This window comes from Hippocampus comes, unplaced genomic scaffold (genome assembly GCF_001891065.2).
Source record: "Hippocampus comes isolate QL1 unplaced genomic scaffold, H_comes_QL1_v1.1 scaffold93, whole genome shotgun sequence".
Taxonomy (NCBI): Eukaryota; Metazoa; Chordata; class Actinopteri; order Syngnathiformes; family Syngnathidae; genus Hippocampus; species Hippocampus comes.
Genome location: NW_017805481.1, coordinates 244428 through 267167, shown reverse-complemented (window position 1 = coordinate 267167; position 22740 = coordinate 244428). Strand labels below are relative to the sequence as shown.

The window sequence follows — 22740 nt, the reverse complement described above, 5'->3', positions numbered from 1 at the left end:
CACACACACACACACACATCATCTAAAAAGAAAAGGGTTTGACATGCCTTGGGATGGTGCATTGCCCATGCTGCGTCAAGGAACACTGCAGCCGTGACAGTGATCGCCTTTCCCCTTTCCTTGTTCCCGCCTCCTTTTTCACTCCACGTAAAGGTCGCTCCTGCGCCTCGCGCCAGGCTCCGGCTTCCACTCGCTCCACTCCCGCTTTGTTTCCCTTTTGTCCCTTCGCCCTCGCTCGGACTCCTTTCCCTGTGGCGAGATGGCCGCGGTCCAGCGCCGGCGCTCCCCGCCGGCGGTGTGTGTTTGTGTGTGTGTGTGAATGTGAATGTGTAAGTGTGTGTATGGGTGTGTGTAAGGGAGCGCCCTGGTGGGAGGTAGGGGGAGATGGGAGGAAGAGAGAGAGAGAGAGAGAGAGAGAGAGAGAGAGAGAGAGAGAGAGAGAGAGAGAGAGAGAGAGGATGTGCTCTTCAGAAGCCTTGGGAGAGGGCGCATGCCGGTGCACGGAGCCTCGGCACACAGCTTGCGAAAGGAAGCACAAATGTTGATAAATTCACACGTTCCTCTCTCACTGGCTCTCCTCCACTTCCACATTAAATTTTATACTTTCTCTCTTAAAGACACAGGCGCCACTATATTGGGTGCCAATACACGCCGGTCATTGAGCTTAAAGCCGTGGTGGATAGGTAGAACAAAAATGATGTTTACAGCGGGCAGGGGCGTGACACCAAAATCCCCATAAATAATTATCACGAAGTTTCAAAAAGGTTGCTGACCCCCGCATTAGATCATAGCACAGAGGGGCATCCCTGGCACCTTGTTTGACGGGGATGGGAGGTGCTGACAGCTATTAAACCTATGGAAAAAAATACTGTACTTTACAACCGGTTTATGACCTCCAAGAAGCTTGGGGAGCTTAGATAGTGGTCACAATTTCACCCCCTCCATATCAACGCCCCTGTATCAATTTATGAAAAAAATATACATTGATCATATTTGGAAATACAAGGTTTGCGCCCGACAGCAACGACATTTACTTTATCCATGTACTGTCACTACTGTATATATCTATCTGGGGTTAAGGAAGGACCACCGTTGAAGATGATTGGGGCTTAAGGAAGGAAAACAGATCAAATGCTTGAAATATCCCTTGAGTGACAACACCAACTAATAATGAGGCTATGCCGAGGTACCCAAGGCAATGTGGCACAGAATCGGCATGGCAACCAGTGCATGGCGATGTGTGTGTGTGTGTGTGTGTGTGTGTGTGTGTGTGTGTGTGTGTGTGTGTGTGTGTGCGTGCGTGGGTGTGTGTTTGCAAGCAATCAAACGGGTATTATTGCTCAATATAATCCGAGCGTCGCAATGCTACATCAGCAATTTGAATAAAACAAAATGACTCAAAATAATTTTTATGCCTTTACAGGTGATATCAGGGTCTACCTGCATCACTGATGAATGCCAGGAAGGTGGGACGTGGGTGACAAGTTAAACACCCAACACTCACTATGTGCGCTGTTGTCATCTAATTCACTTAGCAGTAGATTGGAAGCTGAAGTTGAAGCTGACATTACACACACAAAAAAAGAGAATTATACATTGTTAATTTAAAATAACATTGTTGTGCCTTATGATAAAGGGTTTAACAAAGCAAAACAGCACTGACATCTAAATGGTTAGCATTGCCAATGATTAAAACATGACTCACTATTAAAGCATTTTATTGAGTCTCTTAACAGTAGGATTACATGAAGTCTATTCTTTGTTTGTAGCTGCATGACTGTAAAGTATTATACTGCCTCCTGGTGGCCAAGCCGGGCATGCTAGAAGGAGCAGCACAATGAATTCCATCCATCCATCCATCAGTCGGATTTGAACCCACGACCTCTGCACTTTGCGGCGGACGTGCTAACCAGTCGTCCACTGTTGCGCCAGCACAATGAATTGCAGAATTAAATCATGCATACTTTGTTTAATTCTTTACATTGTATTTCATTGTTATGTTTTTTTCTTTAAGTGATGTTTCTTTCTCTTTTTCAGGGGGATGCTGGAACGGATTAATAGCATTTCTATTCATGCCACTGAGGAAAGATGAGAGATGAGATATGATAAACACAGTCACTAAAATATCTCACCTCACTGGGTTCTGTATATAGGCACTGACACAGAAATGGGGGGCCAAGCCATCTTACAAATATCCCACATCACATCAGACTTATTCAAATCTGCATATTTGTCTACCTGCATTGTCATTCTTTTTTTAAACACACGGTGAGGCTATGCGCAACAAGTGTCAAATGATGTGAAGCCACTGGCAAATAACAATAAATTGTAAATGAACGACACCTATTTTGCTTGTTTGCCGCGTACGAGTCCATACGACGGACGGTAATAGACGACAACCAAGGCAGAGTAAAATGTCAGGAGATGCAAAGATAAAAGCGGATGCGAGCCTATTCATGACGAGAAGGGATGAATAATGGATGCTCACGGTGCGCATCAATTACACAACACATACCAGTTTGTCCAGCACGTCCAGCTGCGCCATAGGCACCCTCCTTCCTGCCAGTCAGCAGGGACTGTCCACCAAAAAGTAGGCCACGGCAAAATATCCCTGCAATGACAGTTCTTGCATGAAATTGTTGCATTCACTGACTTGTGTTTAACTTGGGAGTTATCCGGCATAAATTAGCAGCAAAAAGCCCTTAAGGGCGCATCTCGCGAGCATTCCCGTGGGTCATGAGCAAATACAGCACAGCAATGAGCATTTCTCTGTGATAAAACATGATTAACTTCATAATTAAGTGGCTAACAAGAACAAAACATTCCTGTATTTCTCACCTTTGGTTTGTTTACTCCCCAGCTGAGGCATTTTTTATTGGTCCATTTCACGGGATGTAAAGTCAGCAGACACCAAGCACACAGCTTTATGTAGTGCTCTTGTGAAGCTGTATTTTAAGTCTTATTGCAAATAATCTGAAATAAATAATAATCAGCTAGGCATACACAGCGCTTTGGGCCTTTAAAAAGAATAATTAGGCCAAATACGCACAGTGAAGGACGCCGGATTGCATTTTTTTTTCTTTTAATAGGACTGTACCGATACATTATTGAAAGTGAAAATCGCAACAAATGCATTCCAACTCCCACAATTTGTGGCTCCATTCCAGATACAGCCAAATAAGCTCCCGGTGCTACCAAACTTAAAATGTCCCATGCATGGGTATCCTGGCTATTTTATTCTTCCAATACAAATAAATAACTAAAACATGACCATACAATAAATTGAATGTCACACACAATTCTGATCACACTCAAACAATGCTCTTCACATGTCGCTCTTAAATGGTGCGTATTGTATGGTGGCCATTAAAAGACTGATTTTATTTCCCAGTATGCACTTTAGATCATATAACTCATGAAATTGCATGCTGTAATGTTGCTCCCGCTGTAGGTGTACGTTTGTTTTTCTTTTCCGTGTGTGTGTGTGTGTGTGTGTGTGTGTGTGTGTGTGAGAGAGAGAGAGATTGAGAGAGACAGAGAGAGAGAGAGAGAGAGAGAGAGAGAGAGAGAGAGAGAGAGAGTCTGTGTGTTAGAGTAGTTCCAACCTCTCTGAGGAGATAAGAAGTCAAAACAGACATTAACTGAGCAATAAACCAAGCCGTGCATTTAGCGACAACTAAAGCGGCTTTTACTTCGTGAATATACTTCAGCCATATCGTGCCAATCACCTGGTAAGGCCTGTGTTACCATGGCTACGTGAGCTGCTGGAGATGACTTGCCTTTGTAATGTGATACTGCCACTTGTGGACTCACTGACTTCACATGGTGTGTGCATGGTGTGCGTGGTGTGTGTGTGTGTGTGTGTGTGTGTGTGTGTGTGTGTGTGTGTGTGTGTGTGTGTGTGTGTATACACATGCATGTGTGGGTGTAAGGACAGGCACGGCGCTGAGCACCTTCTGTGCTTTCGGCAAGCCAAACAAATGCAAGTCACCATGCACGTTATACAGAAGCTCACCAGCTCTTGTGTTGTTTCACCGTCACTCGGTCACTCACCACCCTAAATAATTCATTGTCAGTATCCGCAGATTGATTTTGAAATATTGATCCGACGGCGAACAATCGTACTGGGCTTCCTTTGCACAGGGTGATGGACTGACTCTGGAAGCCAGCAAGGGCAGATGTAGGGAAGGGAAAATACACTTGGATGGATGGATGGATGGATGGATGGATGGATGGATGGATGCATATGGCTATATGTATGAAAAGTTCTGCCTTTGCAAAAAATAATAATGCTCAATTTTGATTGACGCTGTTAATGATTTCATACGACACAGTGGGCAGGAGCAATTATCCTATTTTGGTTGCCCCATTATTGGGAAAAATGTGCATGATTGTCTTTCAATATTTAATGCAGCTTTCATGTGTGATGAACCAGTGTGCCTAATGTTGCGAACAGTGCGTTTCCATTGGCAGAAATGACTGCTCTTGGCTCCAAAGACAGTTGGTAATGTGCTGTGAAATTAATATTTGTGACATCTCACAGAAAGTTCCCTCCAAAAGGTCACGCGAGAGAAGCCGAGTATGACGCTGCATATCTTATCGGAATAATTCCCGCTCTCTTCTATGGTAAAATTGATCCGGTTTAATGCATACCACAGATGTTCTCCGACAGTTACCATGTTTTAGAGAGGCCTATCACTGTACCTGCAGAAAAGGGCCCTCAGAAGCACTCTGGCCGCTGCTCTCCTTTTGCAGTGTGGCTCTCTATAAATACATAGGGTGCCGTTTCCAAGGTAACAACTCTTTGGAGGATTGGCCACCTGAAATGCAGACGGAGCGAGAGAAGGCGGGTGAGTGGTCTGCGGGAAGGAAGGGCGGTGAGGGGGGTGGCATCCATGTGTACAGTAAGTATACAATATGTACAGTGGACATGTGTAAATGTATTTTTGTCTAACAATGATGAGTCAGCAGAGTTGCATAAATACATATTCATCACATTAAATTTGGTGTTCTTAATAAAATAAATTGACAAAAGAAAGTCTACTTAAACGAGAACTGTTGAGGTTGTCTGTCCTCTAGAGCAGTGGTCCCCAACCACCAGTCCGCGGACCGGTACCGGGCCTTGCCCCATTTGGGACTGGGCTGCACAGAGACACAAGTGCGAGCTCTGAGCAAATTTACTCCATCAGAAGTGGAGGAAATTTGCGCAAATGTGGCCAATCGCAGCCCCCCATCTAAAAGGATTCCTAATCGAACCTCAAGGTCTGATTGAAAAGCAGAAGGCGCTAGCTTCATGCCAATGCTTGCTTTGCAGCCTTGGTTCATACAACACAAACCATACGCTAGGCGCCCCCCACTGGCCAAATTGATGCAGAGGATTTGCTAAATCTACATTGAATTGGCATGTTTGCAACACATCAACTGATCAATATTTTTACCCTCCCCTATTTCAACGGCATCAATCTATTGATGGAGTTGACATCTGCGATATTTGCATCAATAGATTGATGCCATTGAAATAGGGGCTTACTAGAGAGGAATCATGCTCGCACAACGATGACTGACAAAGGTCATTTGTGGCGCACACAATTAAACATGTATTTTTTTTTTTTATAAATTAAACAAACTGTTTGAATGTAATCAAAGGTGGCAGTGAACACTTTGTGTAAATGTAACGACCACAAACGTCTTCATCTGCAACACCAGTGTGCTATTTAAGACATCATGTTGAGAGCATAATAATGCCTGGTGGGTGGGCAGCCACTCCGGAGACCCAACTGTTTTGTTCACAAACATTAAAAAGTTCATGTCGTTTACACTTGGATTCAATACAATCTTAAATCCATTTCTAGTCCAAAATATTCCGCATCGCACTGACGTACATTGTGCAAGTGTACCTAATGTTCTGGCCAGTGAGTCACAGAACTAAAATGCGTTTTCAAACCACTGGATGGAGCAATTTCCCTGAATTGATTTTCATCTACATGGCCACGTCTTGGGTATTGTGAAAGACACAAATTGTTTTCATATTAACATAAACCTTGAATGTAAAAATACAACTACAAAAAAAAAAATGCACACTTTCCATTATTCCTGAAGATTGGTACCATGTCTTAAAACGTACGACAAATGATCCTCAAAACGATGCTTTCCACTTTTATGAATGCACTTTAATCGCACGGCTCACCGTGATGTTTTTTTTTTGGTTTTCGCGGAGGTGATGGCGGTGCGCAGGTAAACGAGCTCCCCTCGCAGCTGCATCCACCTGGGTGGCGCTCACTGTGGGAGGGCACCTCACCTAATAAAGAAGTAGAGAGAGACTCCAGTTGAGGAACTAGACGTCACCCATCAACCCTCCTCCCTCACCCCCCTCCCACCTTAAAGAGGCGCGCCGGCCAACGCTGCTCGGACTTTCTCCTTGGGCAGAATCAGCGCGATGAAGAGCAGAACCGAGCCGGCAGCATGCGCTCCAGGCTCCCGCGGACCGCCTGCCTACTGCGCCTCGTTGCACTCTGCATCCTCCTGTCGCACGGCGCAGCTTACTTTGGGTCAGCAAAGCTTTTCGCGCGGTGCTTGCAAAGGATAAACGCACGTGTTAGTTGTGCATACGGAGTTGTGGTTATTTGGCACTTTGTTGTTGCTGTTTTGGTTGTTCGATATAGTTTTGGTGCTGCCGCGTTATAATTTGGTGCGTTCAACTTTATCTTATAATGTGCTGTCTCGTAAATCTATTCTGTTGTTGCTTGAGAGCTGGGCTTATTTTCAATTCTAGTTTTATTCTGGGTGAAGAGATAACTTCTGTTGTGAATTGGTTAAAAAAATGAACTGAACGGATTCTGAAGTCAATTAAATAGCTTGTTGGAAGTGTACTTTTTACAAGTTTACATTTAAAAAGAAATACTTAATATATGCTGCATTTACGGTATGTATTATAAAATTGAATATTCAACATAGTTTAGTTTTTTTTAATTTGAAAACATTTTAATAATGTATACATCCTATAATATATAATCCAAAAAGTTTTAGCTATTTTTATTTTTTGATAAAATAATGCATAAACAAAATACTTTAAGATATCTGAGTACATGAAAACTGAAATTATAAAATTATTTAAACTTAATTTTATACTGACTAGATTCAGATCAGATTAAAATAAGATTTTGAAATATGTTATCATATCAATCACAGTAACTCTGATCAGTATAATTTTCATAGCTTTTTAAATGAAAATATTTCATCTCTTTGACACTAATTCAAATTTGTATAATACATTCTAAAATTAAGCTTTTTTATTATACTAAAACATTTAATTTAATCCCACTGATTAAAATCGGTATAGGCTACCTTAATAGTGTAATACTATGCTTCTATAACTTTATTATGAAAACATTTAACTTTTAGTTTACTATAATGATTCAAAAAGTATACTGTGATAAAAAACGATTTTATAATCACTTTTATTTGTAAACTGAACGTTTTTTACATTTTCTTCATATTAAGTGACTGTATGATCATTTGTTAATATATTAAAATATTTGTGCAAACATACCAGTGAAGGTAGTTCAGCTTTTAATGTGTGTGGGTATTTTATTTTAATTTATTTTTATTGTCTCTTTGTGTCCACGTCTAGACTGACAGGGCGGGAGCCCCTGGTCTTCCTGCCGGGCCACCTCTCCAACGAGCCGGCGACGGGCAAGGCCCACCTGAAGCAGTGCGAGCAGATGGTGCTGTCTCGGCGGCAGAAGAGGCTGTGTCGACGTGAACCCGGCCTGGCCGAGACGCTGCGCGAGTCCGTGCGCCTCAGCTTGCTCGAGTGCCGCTACCAGTTCCGCAACGAGCGCTGGAACTGCAGCCTGGATGGCCGGGGGAGTCTCCTGAAGAGAGGTAGGACCCGGGAGCGGGTGGGGGTTAGCAAGGTTAGTGCGGGTGAGGGGGTTTCGAACCTGTGACCTCGGGAGAACGTTACGGTATCTCTTCTCCCCATCACTCACAGAGACAGACAGACATCTGAAGAGGACAGAATAAATTAGCCACTCGCGCAACAATTCAGACATGCTTGGTGGGCCAAAGTATTAAGTACCAGGTGGTGTAACGAAAACCGATTTGAATCGTGCTTTGCAATAATATTGGTGAGTTTTGGGGCATGTTTATACCACCAGAAAGCCAATCCATTTGTTGCAAAATCCTAAGAACCACGATTAAAAGACTGTGATATGTCACTTCTCAAATTCTACATACACTTGGAAAGGTATTGATCCATTTTGTGTGTTTACACGACTTTGGCAGTATGATGTAGTACATTTCAGTCAACTCTCTCCTATTTTACGGTTAACCGATCAATCAGTAATCGCTCGGAGTCAAAAAGAAAACGTTCTTGCAGCTGCAAGTTGAAGCCTGCATGAAACGGTACTGGTACATCTGCATATCAACATGTGGGTTAGATGAAGAGGTCAGCAAAGGAAGTAATGAGGGAGTGAGGATGCCAACAAATGGCAGCGGTAGCGGTGGCGGAGACTTCTGAAACCTCGTGTGGCTATTTTTATCTGCCAGGAAAAGCTCCCGATTCCCAGAGGAAAAGGGTGGCGCAATTGCCCGCTTTCATGTGGGAAAAGGCTGCGTCCTAGTCAAAATAATAATTAATTGGATCAAAATAGACATGCCGGGCTGATAGCTCGGGGGCGACGTAAATAACAGAGTGTGACACGGAGGAGAGGGGCGAGAGGAGGATGACACGCTGACATGACAACACAGCGAACGCTTTGTCAACATTTGGGCTTACTAAGCTTATTCAAGGGCATTTGGGCTTTTCGGAGTGTGTCATGGCCAAAAGCATTTTGAATTTATTTGTTGGTTTTGAAGATTTGATTCACAATCGGTACCGCAAAGGAACAAAACACAAACTACAAAACTGCTAGCAGTAAAGTCTCCAGTAAATCAAAGATAAAACAAACCAAATCTTAAATCTTTTCTTTTCGCTAAAGCACAGTCAATGCATTTTACATGCTTAATTAGTTAGAGCTCCTTTCGGAACATACTTGGACTAAATCTGGTTTATCTGCCAGTATGAAGGCGAGCTCTACTATCTTAGAAGAGCTCGTCCCTTGCAGCCGATGCACGTTAGCTTAGCGCCTAGCATTGCCTTCACAGATCCCGGGTGGCTGAGAAACTGGCAAGTTTGACTTACTGCCGAAAGCATATAGCTTATCGACAACATCTGCTAGCCACAGGATGAGCTGCACTGTATTTCTGCAAAGCGCTTTGTTACAGTTGCAGCTGCTATGAAAGCACGATATAAATAAAGATGTGTAGTATTGTGTATTGTTTACAAGACAGTTACGGTATACTTCCTGACCCTGACCTAATCCTGAATGCTCCTTAAAATGAAGGTCCCGTATGGAAAAAATCTGAAAACACGGAGCATTCTACCCCTACAGATCACATGAACACAGTTGTATTTTAACGACAAAAAGTCCACGTTTAATTTTAAAAAATTGCTGGCTGGCAGGCTCAGCAAAAGAGATCAACACAACCGAATGGATTTTTAGTAAGATTATGTTTGCGCTGTGACTTGCTGCGAGGCAGAATATAGCCGTTAAAACATTTCCGAGGCCGGTTACTATGCAACTCATGTGGCAACTTGGCTCTGCTGCTGCCTCACGCAGTCGAAAACGACAAGAAGAGTCGATCACGAAGTTCCAAAATTCACTCACTGTTTGGCTGTCCATTACTCATACATACTGTTTTGATTTAGGCATTGTTTTTGTTTGTTGGGGTTTTTTGTTTGTTTTCACATAGATGCAAGTCTAACAAGCTAAACAATGCAAATTCAAAAAAAAAAAATTCTTCTCCCCTCATCTAGTCGAATCATTCCGGTGTGTTTGCACTGCTTGTTTCCACTATTTTCCAAACACGGCTGATAACAGAGACCGGTGGATTTGACAACATTGCAGAACATTTTGTTTGGAATTGTGAGACACTCTTCCAATTAGTATTTTGCTGGTTATTTTTTTTAATCCATTGGTGTGAGGTCTAGGAAACAACAAATCTTTAAAAGTTATTCTTTAGAGTTATTTGCACCGGAAACAAAAACCAACAAAAAACTATTAGTCATGGGCAGTCAAAAATTAAGTACATTTTTCAATTTAAAAAAAAAAAAAAAAAAAAAAACATTAAGTAGAGGGGTGATTGAGCATGTGTTCTTTTGTTGCACAACGCCACTGTAAAACCAGTTCGCTGATCATCGTTGGCTGTATGTCGGTACCAACGGCAACCAAAGAACAATGGCTGTGTTCACTGAATTTGATTAGAGAGTCGGCAAGAACATTTACTCCGGATCGACATTTTTTTTCCCAACCGCAGCCCTCTCTGCTGGATATGGTGTCGCACCGTCTGACTTGCCCCAAGTGTAAAATCTCCTCTGAACCTTTTCACTCTGTTTGGTTGCAGCCTTTAAAGAGACAGCCTTTCTCCTGGCGGTTTCGTCGGCGGCGCTGACCCACGCCCTCGCCAAGGCATGCAGCTCGGGCCGCATGGAGCGCTGCACCTGCGACGACTCGCCCGGCATCCAGCACCGGGAAGCGTGGCAGTGGGGGGTGTGCGGCGACAACCTCAAGTACAGCACCAAGTTCCTCAAGCGGTTCCTGAGCCAGAAGAGGGTCAGCAAGGACTTGAGAGCTCAGGTGGACGCCCACAATGTCAATGTGGGAATTCGGGTGAGTACACGGTGCCCCCCCCCCAAAAAAAAGCAATGTTTTGCTCTTAACTCATTCACTCCCAAAGACGGTTTTAAACGTCTTTTCAGACTTGGCCCAGAATTGGCTGGTACTGAATGAGTTTTATCTACCTGCACCGTGAGAGGGTACTAGACTTGGTTTTAGGTTAGAAAGATGAGAGTCAGAGCCAGGTGTTCCCAGACATGATGAAGCTTGCTGTGCGGGCCGACTACAAATTAAAGGTCTTATATCGCACAGGGCGCGATTACAACCGCGGCCTCTTTTTTTAATATACGAGCAACCATTTTTTTTCTCCTCGTACTAAATCACTGCACTCACCATAAATCCCTGCTAATGTTGGTAACCACCACTGTGGCGCTCTGAGGTAGACAAGAAACGCCCGGGGGGCTTTCACCCTAGAAACCAAAACAAAAAAACAGGAAGAAGTAATGGCAGCTAACTTATCTGGGTTCACTGTTTTCCTGACTTTACACCAATGTGAGGTCTGACAAGAAAGCATGGCCTTCCAGCCACCCACTCATCTCTCAGTAATAGTACTCAGAAGCCCCCTGAGGGTTTCATACCTGCACAGGGAGGACCTAAGCAGAACTTTTCAACCCCAAAATACCCTGAGGCCTGTCGGACTAACCCTCTGTGCTATCTGACCTGTCTCTGGCCCTCGCCAAGGTAGATGGCTGAGTGATGGCGCAAACAAATCAGAGGTAACCTCTTAAGTTCTAGTTTTTGGACGCCAGTTGGTTGAAGTTGGTTGCGAGAGTCGGCGAGAAAGAGAGGCGGAGAGATTCCAGCATTTGCACCCTGGGTCCCGCCATGCCTCGGGTGTGAGGAACGAGACGTGTAAGGCAGACGGTACTAGTCGTAACAGAACCCGAGCTGTCCGATTGAGAGATGTGAGCTAAATGAAATACGACAGTTGCCCTCGATCCATTATAGTTAGAGTTTCCAACGAGCCGAGCAGAAACATTCTGAAAAGGTGCAGCCGACCGCCTTCAGGAAACCGTCCGCCTCCGTGGAGATAGACCGCCCAGATAAGAGGCCAGGTAATGAATCAAAGCCAGGGGAACTGACGTCTCCCTGTTTTTTTTTCCCCCTCTCCCCCCTCCTTCTTGGTCTGCCTGTCCAAGGCGGTAAAGAGCGGCCTCAAGACCACCTGCAAGTGTCATGGGGTTTCCGGCTCTTGCGCCGTACGGACTTGCTGGAAGCAGCTGTCCCCATTCCACGACACGGGCCGGCTGCTCAAGTACCGCTACGACGTAGCCATGCGAGTTCTCAGCGTCACCAACGTGGCCACCGGCGAGAGCGAGCTGGCGGGACCGCGTCGCCACAGCCACAGCCCGCGCACCACCGACCTGGTCTACCTGGAGGAGTCGCCCAGCTTTTGCCGGCCCTCGCGCTATTCAGCAGGCACGGGTGGGCGCTCATGCGCCAAGGACACCAGCTGCCAGAACCTGTGTTGCGGCCGTGGCTACAACACGGCCATGCGCCTCACCAGCCTTTCCTGTAACTGCCAGGTGCGCTGGTGTTGCCATGTTGAGTGCCAGACGTGTGTCCGTGAGGAGGAGGTTTACACCTGCAAGAGCACATAGGGCTCTCGGGATCCTGTGGAACACTGAGATGTCCTGGGAATGTGGCAGAAACTTATCACACCGGCCATATATAAACATGGCCGAACTTTGACGGCCAATGAAAAAAACAAATGTATTCTGCCGAGGCGCACTTTGGAACATGCCCTCGCAGATCTTTGCGCGGGATAGACTGATCGTGTTTGCCAATTAACGCCCTAACATTTTCAGATTTATCACTCTCAACAATTCATATCATCCATTTCCATGGCTATATTACACTGCCAGGGCAAGGGCAATTAAGAGTCCAGCAATTTGGGTGAAAACGCACAACTTAGACCCATTTCGCAGAGGTGGTACAATTCGGTTCAAGTCGTCTCACTGCAATTTGGAACAGAAAATCCAATGTGGAAAGTGCAGTCTGGATGGTGCGGCGGTGGATATTGCGTTACCTACGCGAAAAGATTGACGACACAGTGCAAGCCGCCCCACTTTAAACAACAATGGAGGAGACCCAGCATTTGATGTTGTTTCTTCATTCTATGTCGAGTGAAAGCATTTGTTTCGATTGGTTTGTGACATGAAATGGCACCCTTGATTTTTAGATTTTCACGCCACTCTGCACATATTTTTCCATTGTGCCGGATGCACTGAAAATTCCCAATGAGCATTTCAAACAGGTACTGTAATTTTTTTTTTTTTTTAATGTATCTGATCTACTACTGCTGCTTTTTGTACTTTACGCTCTGAATGAACCTACCTGTCTGTCTTTCATGTCTGCTGTACTTTTCTTTAAAAAATGTTATGCCAATTTAAGGGTTAAAGCACTTACGCTGCTCTGGCTATGTGCAGTAAAGACAACAAAAAAACAGAATTGATAGTATCACTGGAGGACTTTGTCACTGCGTACATGTACAGGATGATGAGACTCCCCCCCCGCCCCAAAAAAACCACGCTGGCTCTTCGGTTGCTCTTATGGAAATGTTTATGGAAATCTCTGCGTGGTATGAATGTGTGCCTACAGAGGGAACTATAGGGGGTTAACAGAGTGGGGATAAAAAAAAAAAACCTAAAAAAAAACCCCGACCGCTTTAAAGTTAAAAATTGCCCCAGAGAATAATTGGTTATTGTTTAAAGTATAATTTAACCGCATATTTACTGTAAACGCTGTAAAGTGGCTCCACAATTGGCCTCCCTATTTTCCCTCCCAGTAATAAATCAAAGAAAATGGCCGTGTGGCGCCCCCACCATAAGAAGCAAATTGTCCATGTGTGCAAGTCAAAGGAGCCCAAAAGGACTTTATAGGTAAAGATCTTTTGAATAGAACTCACGTCAGGGCTCATATAGTTCTCTACCTCACCTTTGATGCCGAGTGATGAGTGGTGTTGGACTTTCATGGACATACAGTAAATGTTCTCTGAAATGTTTAAGAAGTGTCTTTTGAACTTGGTAATATATATCACCACATGTCAAAAGTGTTGTTGTTTTATATATATGTATATTTACTTTCTTATTTAAAGCAAATAAATAAATGGACAAATGTTTGTACAATAAGCTGTTTCAATGAAGTCAGTGAGTGCCCACACACACACGCACACACGCACACGCACACACACACACACACATGCACACATGCACATTAGCGAGGCAGCAATTTTGGCAGGAGACGTCCCGACAGGTGTGCCATCCATAACGTGATGATGATAATGATGACGATCACATCGAGGATGGTAACGCTGAGCAATGTCGCATTTTCAAACAAATAAGAGTGGTCGACCTGGCCGTTTACGTGCGATTAAGCGTGAATCACAAATGTACTTCGCACGGTTTTCTTATTTATTTATTTTTTTTATGAGCATCTGCTTTTGATGTCGCTCTCTAAAGGGAGTGATTACGCACAATTACTCCTCGGACATCTACCACAGCCCGCTGTGATGAGCAGAAGTGAGACAAATTGTTCTCTATTCGCACAATAGGGAGCGCAGAACCATATTTGTTAATGTAGATAGACCAAACACAACTGATTTCTCCAAATTAATCTGTATACGATAATAATGTTGTATCAACAACCCTTGCAAATTTGATGCGCTTCGATTGGCTCAAACTGCATTTTCAACTCCCTATGTTACCAAATATGGTTCCTTGCTCCCTAAATTACGACTAGAGAAAGCAATTGAAATGAAAAGCTGAAATGGGGAACAGCCACTTAACATGGTACCAAATATGATTTCACACCTGCGACCTACACACCTATAATATTCTAAAGGTAAGGTTTGAACACTCACTTTACCTGTTACCAAATATAATCTCTTCCTAATTTGTAATACAGTACATTCTGTATGAAAACACATTGGTTATGTATTATTATAAGAGGTCAATACACAACCCATCGCTTTGAAGCACTTCATCACGACACAATTCATTTCCCTGAAAAATCAGAAAGTACCTAAATGCATCATTCTTCTCGCCGGTGCCAGAGGTTAAACAAGTTCACAGACTGGCACAATAGATAACCGGATTGCTGGATTATAAAATCACAAATCAATATTTAACTTAAATCGACGTGACTGCTGGATAAGGAAGGAAATTATTTTATTTATTTATTTATTTATTTTTTTTTTGCTATGTTGTCAGACATCAAGGAGGGAAACGAGGATGGAGAAATAGAGACCCCGCAAGGCAACCCCCCCCCCCACCCCCACACTGTGCTCATGCTGCTTGTTGTTGTTGTTTTATAATGAACTCCTAAAGCCTTAATTTCCCTTCTCAAGCCCGAGTAGAGAGAGCGCAGCGAAGGGGGCTTCGGAGTCTACCGCCGGATTCGCACGCACTCGCCCCCAGGGCGGCGGCGCTGAGCGTTGGTGGGAGGTGGTTAGATGTGGGCTTGCCATGCAATATCAATGTGTGTGTGTGTGTGTGTGTGTGTGTGTGTGTGTGTGTGTGTGTTTGACACAGGCCTGACATCAAACAGGTGAAGGCAGAAACAGGTTTTTGCATATGTGTGTGCACACCTGTGGTCACCTCAGCAGGAGGGCAGGTGACATATGAGAGGGCGTGTTTGTATTTGGGTTCCTAAATGAGGGCGCGCAGATCGGCTAGGCTAAGCTAAGTTAGGCCCAAAGACGCCATTTGCCACCCAGGAGACAGTGAAGGGCACCCAACACAATCTATTTCAATTAGTTTGGAAAATTTCTCTCATATACTGTACATACTTTTATTCAATGACTCAAATAATTTTTTTTGTTTTGCTTTTGTTTTTACTGACGCTACTTTTTCATGTGAAAAAAGTAGCGTCTTGATATTAGAATGTTAAAAGGATAAAATTAGTATTCAGTATTAATCTTGTTCTGCTTGATACTGTAAAAGTGTATTTTCTCGCCGTAGCAACGCTTGGTGGTTGATACGTGACTTATTTATTTGGGGGCGGCTCAGCGAGGCGTGCAGAGGTTTGTTCGACGCTTTGGCTCAAGGACACAAAGCGTTGGTTCCTCATCTGTAATCGGAACCTCAAAGCCTCGGGTGAAGGAGAAACTAAAAAAACACCTAAAACCTGACCGAGACTTCCGCCTCGACAAATGCTTGATAGCATCAGTGCTAATCTCCTGCATAGGCCCATGGGACCATGGCGGGAGAATTAAACAGAAACGTTGATGGAGTAAGGGTTCAAAATAATGATAATAATAATAATAATAAAAAAAGACAGAAGAGCATTTTGAGCAGGGGTGGAAAAAACAAAAGGGGAAAATTACAGATACAGTACACGGAGAATACGGCATTGGGCAGGAATTTAGGAATGAGTAATGCAATTGCTCAACCCACAACAAGAACATGCACTGCCTTGGGCCATGACAAGGTTGAGTGCATACCTCTATTGGGGGGTGGGAATGAGGGTAACTGGGTGGGTGGTGTTTTGGGGAGGAGGGAGGGGGCGGTGGAACAGGTACGGTGGCTGACGAGATCACAAAAAAATAACTTCCCAAGAATCACAACAAAATTACACATATTAAAGCAGAAAATAATTTTGAGAGGCTGTGCTCTGAATGTCACCTTAATAAAAAATAATGACATTGTGATGATGAATAGCATTCTAGACGTCAGCGTAGATCATGCGATCATCGTTCACTATGTTAAATTTCACGGTACACTTTAAAAAAAAAAAAAAAACTTCTTATGTACCGTATATGTACGTTTGATGTTATATACACATGCATACAAACATATATGGTCTACAATACACACACATATATATATATATATATACATATATATATATATATTAATTTACATATATGAGAGAATCACTAACATTCATCAGGTTGAACATTAAATATCGTGTCTTTGTCGTTAAAAATAAACTGCTAATCATGGTTACTTCCACTCAATTTGTCCTCCTCAGTTCAGCACATGTAAAATCGGATTACTTTTACAAACATTAGGAAATGGTCTATTCTTTTATATTTCCCATGGCAAAGATGCCCTGTAGAGTGTTTTCGCACTTCCATCCACATGCTGCATGACTACACGGCAGGGAACTCCCGGGAGAAGTTGTTCCCATGCTTCTGCACTTGCACACCTGCAGCAGCAACAACAAGACGGCCGGTATCGTTGGACAAGATAACGCCTCTGTGCGCTTTTATAACTCACTCCCTGCGCCATGCTACTCCTCTCGAGCTACGCACACACATATTCACAAACCTCCATTACAACCAATACCAACACATCCCGGCATTAACGTTGTCCAAGAAGGGGAAAAACACACTGATAAAAGGAAGAGGAAGACCTTGTGTCTGGAATGTTGGCGACACAATGATGTTGTCGGCTGGGTAGGGCCAATTTATTAGGTATAGCTGCAAAATCAAAGAGCGGTTTGCAAAATGTGTAATGTTTGTTTTGATTAAAAGGAATTCAAATATGGGAAGCGGCGTATGATTACAGGGAATGATTTAAAATCTTAATTTCTTCTATTCTAGGGGTTTTGGCACTCAAGTTTTTATTGACATCTTGCTATATGTTAGTACTATATACAAATTGTGAGCAAGTTACCATTGGAAGAACGTCAGAACACTTTAGCGACATAGCACATTACTGAGACACGATATGTTCCAGAATTAACAAGAATGTTGTTGGGATGCTAAAAGTTTGCATTCAACTATCAAAAACAAGCATGTTTATCTTTGTTGAGGCACTTATGTATTGGTTGGTATTATGTGCAGTACAACCTCTTTTTTATGCCCTGGTATTCATACAATTTGGTTTTCAGCGATTTTTTTTCCCCCACTAACATTTTTCCCCAGTTTTTGTACATTTGCTCCGTTTTCCCACGGGACTTACACACTCATTTCCTGGAATCTAACCCCATACCAAGCATCCAATACTCATGCACAACTTTGAGTGTTTTCTTGTTTCAATAAGTCACAAGAAGAGAGGAGAAAAACCTTAGAGTTCAAGAACTTTTAGCAAAGTATGAAAATGCCAGCTTCCCCTCGCAAACAATACCCTCTTTTCCTCACTCTCCCCGCTTTACTGCCTTTCATCAGCGATCAAGAGTCAAGAGGTGATGTTTAATGTTCATTTATCTAATTTATATCCATGATTTTCATTTCATATTGGGCTATGTATGTTAAAATAAAGTTTTTCCTTTTTAAAATTGAGTTTTTCTTAATATTTTTGAGTGTCTGGAATGGATTCATTCGAATGACATCAATTCGGAGGAGAAATACTGCTTGAGTGTTTGCGTTCTTCTGTTTCAGTCAGTCTTTTTGGAACAGATCAATCACGAAAACAGAGCATGTATCTAGTGTGCCTAATATTGTGACCATCAGTATGAATGTGTGTGTGTGTGTGTGTGTGTGTGTGTGTGTGTGTGTGTGTGTGTGTGTGTGTGTGTGTGTGTGTGTTAATACAGGGAGGGGAAGGCCTGAGCCATCAAGCAACCATCTCTCAAGTGTCAGATAGTGTAGCCACAGGGCTGTGTGTGTGTGTGTGTGTGTGTGTGTGTGTGTGTGTGTGTGTGTGTGTGTGTGTGTGTGTGTGTGTGACTGACAGCTCGATGTGAGGGTCTCAGCCTCTGTCGGAAGGAGGGAAAGCCGATCAGCTCAATCAGAACATGACTCACTTGTAAGTAGTCCCGTTTTGGTTATTTTCCCAGCAGAACTCCAGGCGGCCCGGGCCAGGCTAGGCAAGGTTCTGACAGGCCCCGTTTTTGCTCTCATTCAGCGTCTCGTCACAGTGGCTTCAAAGTGGAGTTGATGGTCTCCCTCGGGGGGGAAATGAGAAGATCAGTATGCCTTCAAAAAAATGAGTGGTATCCCAAAAATTGTGGAGCCGAAGGCCTTTTTTTTTTCTTCTCCTCCTCCTGTTCCCCGCATAATTGTCTTCTTTACTTCAGTCAGTCTCCCTGTGACTAGTAATTGAGTTATGATCTATTACAATGACTGGGAAACTTCCTTTCCTAACCCTTGACTTGGTACTCATTTAAATCTACTATAACAGGAGAAAATTACTGTAGCACATGAAGACTTTTTTGCCTGTTTCTGGATTTGCATTCATTATTATACAATTCATGATGATCAGCAAGGGGGCGGCACGTTGGTCAACTGGTTAGCACGTCGGCCTCACAGTGCGCATGGATGGCTGTTCGTCTATGTGTGCACTGCGACTGGCTGGCAACCAGTTCAGGGTGTACCCCACCTATTGCCCGAAGACAGCTAGGATAGGCTCCAGCTCATGCGCAACCCTTGTGAAGATAAGCGGATTAGAAAATGGATAGATGGATATTATCAGCTATTTACTTAATTGCATCATGAGACAAATTACATCGTTTGAGTGCATTACGGTGAAGGGTTCAGTGTCCATTTCTATTCAGGTACCAAATTTGCTTCCAGAATCACTGTCTTTCCATCTTGTATGTGCGATGCTTTTCCTTTGACTTTTTTTGTGACGCGTGTCTTAGAATTTCATTAGCCCCCAGTAACACCCAATGACATAAAACTAAAACTTGTAAGCCAGTCTTTTTGAAACAGTGCATCTCAATACATGAGGTACACAATAGTGTGCTACCTTGGGGGAGGTAAGGTCAGGGAGTTGTGCGGTGAAATGCCTTGAACACACCTGCAGTCTGGACAGTGGCTTGTGCCCATGGTGCTCAGGTGTGGAGGTGAAGCAGTAAGCTCATCTCATCCTTTCCTCAGGGCCTGAAAGATAAAGAAAGACAGACCGAAAGAAAGAAAAGAACCCCGCGACCTTGAGATGGGGTGGGTGGAGTGGTAAATGCTCCTTTGTGGACCGCTATGAGTTGACAGGGGCCTTCATTTGGCGCTTCCCTATGCCGCAGGGGGATGTGTTATGACAACCGAGGGGAAAAAAGTAGTGTGAGCAAGAAGTGGCATGAACGCATCTCCAGATTTTCTGACAGTTTTATAGCCTGGAGATACACACAGCCATCAAGTCAAGCACCATCTGTCTGGCTCCACTTGTTGATGGCTGTGCCCGATGAGGTAAACAAATATTATGAAGGAAAAAAAGAAGAGGAGCTTGTAACAGCTCGTTCATATATTTTACTGAACTAATTAAGCACCTTGCCTTAAAATTAGTCAACAGGATGAGGACGAAGGTGACTAAAGTGCGGTTTTGGCTTGGGAATCAATTTTCCACCTGAGGACCTGTTGTGAAATGTAGGTTGGGAAATCCCATCTTTAGATACTTTCACACAATGCACCATGACTGTGCTGTCGCTGTAATCTTACCTGACCTTTATAAAGCATTAAAACAAGTATGAAGCATTAAGACAAGCAGGAAAATCCTGACACTTAATCTGTTTAAACATAGCACATCTTTATTAGACTGCTAAAATAGCCTGAGGACACATGTCAAATGATTCTTTCCTGCTACCTTAATCTGTGGTGTAGCCTCAATTTAATTCCAAAGGCACATTTGAGAACCAAATAAAACACAAAAAGACAATTTAATGGCTACAACCGTCTCTCAAACGCTTACCAAAGTTAATTTCTCAAGATGGCGGCCGGTGTCCGCGCGTTCGCTCACGGCCACTCAATTTCCGTCTTTGCCGTGACGTCTCAACACTTCCGCCTTTGCTACTTCCGTACACAAACGCTGATGACGTGTACTTTCCTCTAGCGCTACCCAGAGCTAACATTGGTCACCGAGTTCCACGCCGAGGGGCGATAAACCTGTAAAATAATTGTAAAAATAAACAAATAATAACGATTAGCTTAGAGAGTGGCTGTCGAAAATGGAGACGCTTTACCACCAGACAAACAAGTGAGTTACTTGGAAATGCTTTCTTCTGTTTAGCTAGCTAGCTAACCAAGTGCTTAAATTCTACTTTTTACTTAGACACATCCAGGAGGTGCAGTCGCTAATGGGCAACCTGGAAAGAACAGATCGCCAGTCAGTTCACTGTGAGTATTAATTGCAGTTGCTGGAGGAAGTAATACTCTGTATGTACTTTTTTTATGCCGTAGCTGTAGTCTCTAGTAGTGTCTTTGAGTTGCTTATTTGATCACTATTGTGTCGTGTTTCCGAATATCTTGTCCCTTCCATAGAGAATATTGGGAACAGCCCTCAGTTTGATATGCTCAGAGTAAGCGACAACCAACAATTGTGTGTTTGTACACGTGCATTCCTTTCGGGACTCCTCTTTAAGCTAATTAATGTCCATTCCGCACGCACTTCTTGTTATGGCTGCTCGTACTTGATTGTTTTGTATGCTTGGTGATCAGTTTGGAACAGGAAACTGCAGGGCTGGGTTCTTCTAAAGATAATGGTGGGAAGTTGGCAACACCCCTCTCCCCAACCAGCACCACCAACAAAAACCAGTATTAAAAAAAAACCTATGAGTAAAAAATATAACACTTGATTCAGTACGATATGGCTAAAGTGACAATACCAGTAATAGATAAAATTGTACAGCGTATAATCAGCATGGGAAATAGATTTTGAATTGTTTTTCGAAATTGTTCAACTCTAATCAAAACGTGTACAAAACTTGAGTGGTCTAGTTGCATTACGGGCAGGGCTAAATATTACCTCTCACTGTAATTTTTCTCCTAATGTAATATAATGGTTGTCTTCTCTCAATGTTCAGTGTTAGAGAATGAACTTCAGGCTCGTATCGAGCAGATCTTCAACCACTTGGAGCGTCTGGAGATCCTGGCCAGCAAGGAGCCCCCGAACCGCCGTCAGAATGCCAAACTGTGAGTTGGCGAGTCTCACCTTAGAGTAGAAATCACAAAGAACACTCGTACTGTATTGAAAAAAATATATTTTCTTCCCACTCCAAAAGGCGTGTGGACCAGCTCAAGTATGATGTCCAGCACCTGCGCACCGCCCTGCAGAACTTCCAACACAGACGCTACACTCACGAAGCCCAGGAGCGAGAGCGGGAAGAGCTCATGAGCCGGACCTTCACCACCAATGTCAGTTGCATCCATTGACACTTGTAATTAAAAAAATTTTAAAAAAAGACCCCAAGTTCAATGCAGGGATATATATCAGACCCACCTTTAATAGCTGAAAATCCATAACAATTAATTTGTTCCATAACTTGAATGATAATCATAATTTCCACAGGACGCTGACACATCCATCCCCATCGACGAGACGCTGCAGCTCAACACCAATCTGCACAACGCACACAGAGGCATGGACGACCTGCTGGGCAGCGGTAGCAGCATTCTCAACGGGCTCAGAGATCAAAGGTCGTCGCTCAAGGTGAGTGCCTTTGGGGTAACGAGAAGTGAATCTGTGGGTGGTACAGTTTGAAATAATACGTTGCGTCATCTGTTTGTGGCACCAGGGGACCCACAAAAAGATGCTGGACGTGGCGAACATGCTGGGCCTGTCCAACACGGTGATGCGGCTCATCGAGAGGCGAGCCACCCAGGATAAGTGGATCATGATCGGAGGGATGCTGCTCACGTGCATCTTCATGTTCCTGGTGATACGATATCTGGGATGAACCCAGACAGACCCACCCACACACACTTTTGAGGATTTATTTTATTTTTTTCAGATGTCAGAAATTTTATGACTTGTGCCATCGCAGTTTTCATTGTTGGACCTTTACAACAGTATTCTACCCACTTATGGACCAATGGACCACTCCTTTGAAATACAAGCTGAAATGAAATGTCTATTTAAAAGTTTGTTTTTTAATACAACATTAGCAAACTACAAGGCTGGTGAGAGGATTAAAATGTGATGTCGGCTCATTAAGAGGTGAAAGTTAAAACAATTGTAATTGTACAGCTCATTGTCATGATTTACAGTTGACTCTAGTCTCACTATGTGAGTGATTTAATTCTGGTAAATAAAACATGTATCCTTTCCTTGCTTGACTTATTTGAATGAAATCTAAATCTACTTTGGTTGCTTTAAGGCATCCCATCATGAGGACTTTGAACTTTGGGTTTGGACTCCAAGGA

General features: G+C 43.4%; 3 protein-coding genes and 2 long non-coding RNA genes across 7 annotated transcripts in view; 2 read left to right on the top strand and 3 right to left on the bottom strand.

The window, feature by feature from the left end:
• Window positions 1-872, bottom strand: part of srcin1a (SRC kinase signaling inhibitor 1a) — a 69837-nt gene extending 68965 nt beyond the window's left edge. The window contains exon 1 of the mRNA XM_019875777.1: window positions 48-872. Coding sequence (XP_019731336.1) covers window positions 48-69 — 22 coding nt within the window. The 5' untranslated portion in view covers window positions 70-872. The remainder of the gene's footprint in view (window positions 1-47) is intronic.
• A 406-nt stretch (window positions 873-1278) lies between these two features.
• LOC109519331 (uncharacterized) lies at window positions 1279-6467 on the bottom strand. The gene is made up of 6 exons (XR_002168923.1): window positions 6378-6467; window positions 6188-6298; window positions 5045-5142; window positions 4705-4820; window positions 2516-2611; window positions 1279-1561 (listed from the first exon to the last, which is right to left on the bottom strand). It is a non-coding gene; the product is annotated as an uncharacterized LOC109519331 (long non-coding RNA).
• wnt9b (wingless-type MMTV integration site family, member 9B) lies at window positions 6379-13363 on the top strand. The gene is made up of 4 exons (XM_019875763.1): window positions 6379-6548; window positions 7631-7884; window positions 10447-10712; window positions 11858-13363. Exons 1-4 carry the CDS (start codon window positions 6463-6465, stop codon window positions 12317-12319), a joined length of 1068 nt encoding a protein of 355 aa, XP_019731322.1. The 5' UTR covers window positions 6379-6462; the 3' UTR covers window positions 12320-13363.
• On the bottom strand, window positions 7794-20362 carry LOC109519330 (uncharacterized). Of its 3 annotated transcripts, none has more exons than XR_002168920.1 (4): window positions 20291-20362; window positions 19406-19488; window positions 18411-18552; window positions 7794-7874 (listed from the first exon to the last, which is right to left on the bottom strand). It is a non-coding gene; the product is annotated as an uncharacterized LOC109519330 (long non-coding RNA). The 3 variants fall into 3 exon arrangements; XR_002168921.1 differs by lacking the exon at window positions 7794-7874 and adding an exon at window positions 7875-8007; XR_002168922.1 differs by lacking the exon at window positions 7794-7874 and adding an exon at window positions 10743-11128.
• A 99-nt stretch (window positions 20363-20461) lies between these two features.
• Window positions 20462-22643, top strand: gosr2 (golgi SNAP receptor complex member 2). Its single transcript, XM_019875770.1, has 6 exons — window positions 20462-20575; window positions 20651-20715; window positions 21402-21510; window positions 21600-21732; window positions 21887-22027; window positions 22113-22643. Exons 1-6 carry the CDS (start codon window positions 20547-20549, stop codon window positions 22272-22274), a joined length of 639 nt encoding a protein of 212 aa, XP_019731329.1. The 5' UTR covers window positions 20462-20546; the 3' UTR covers window positions 22275-22643.
• The last annotated feature ends 97 nt before the right edge of the window (window positions 22644-22740 follow it).

Excerpts from the sequence above, each read along its gene's own strand:
- wnt9b (XM_019875763.1), top strand. The coding sequence starts at position 6,463 with ATGCGCTCCAGGCTCCCGCGGACCGCCTGCCTACTGCGCCTCGTTGCA. Across the intron at positions 7,885-10,446 it reads GGGGAGTCTCCTGAAGAGAG|CCTTTAAAGAGACAGCCTTT; the intron begins GTAGGACCCGGG and ends GTTTGGTTGCAG. Across the intron at positions 10,713-11,857 it reads ATGTCAATGTGGGAATTCGG|GCGGTAAAGAGCGGCCTCAA; the intron begins GTGAGTACACGG and ends TGCCTGTCCAAG.
- gosr2 (XM_019875770.1), top strand. The coding sequence starts at position 20,547 with ATGGAGACGCTTTACCACCAGACAAACAA. Across the intron at positions 21,511-21,599 it reads CGCCGTCAGAATGCCAAACT|GCGTGTGGACCAGCTCAAGT; the intron begins GTGAGTTGGCGA and ends CCACTCCAAAAG. Across the intron at positions 21,733-21,886 it reads GCCGGACCTTCACCACCAAT|GACGCTGACACATCCATCCC; the intron begins GTCAGTTGCATC and ends TAATTTCCACAG.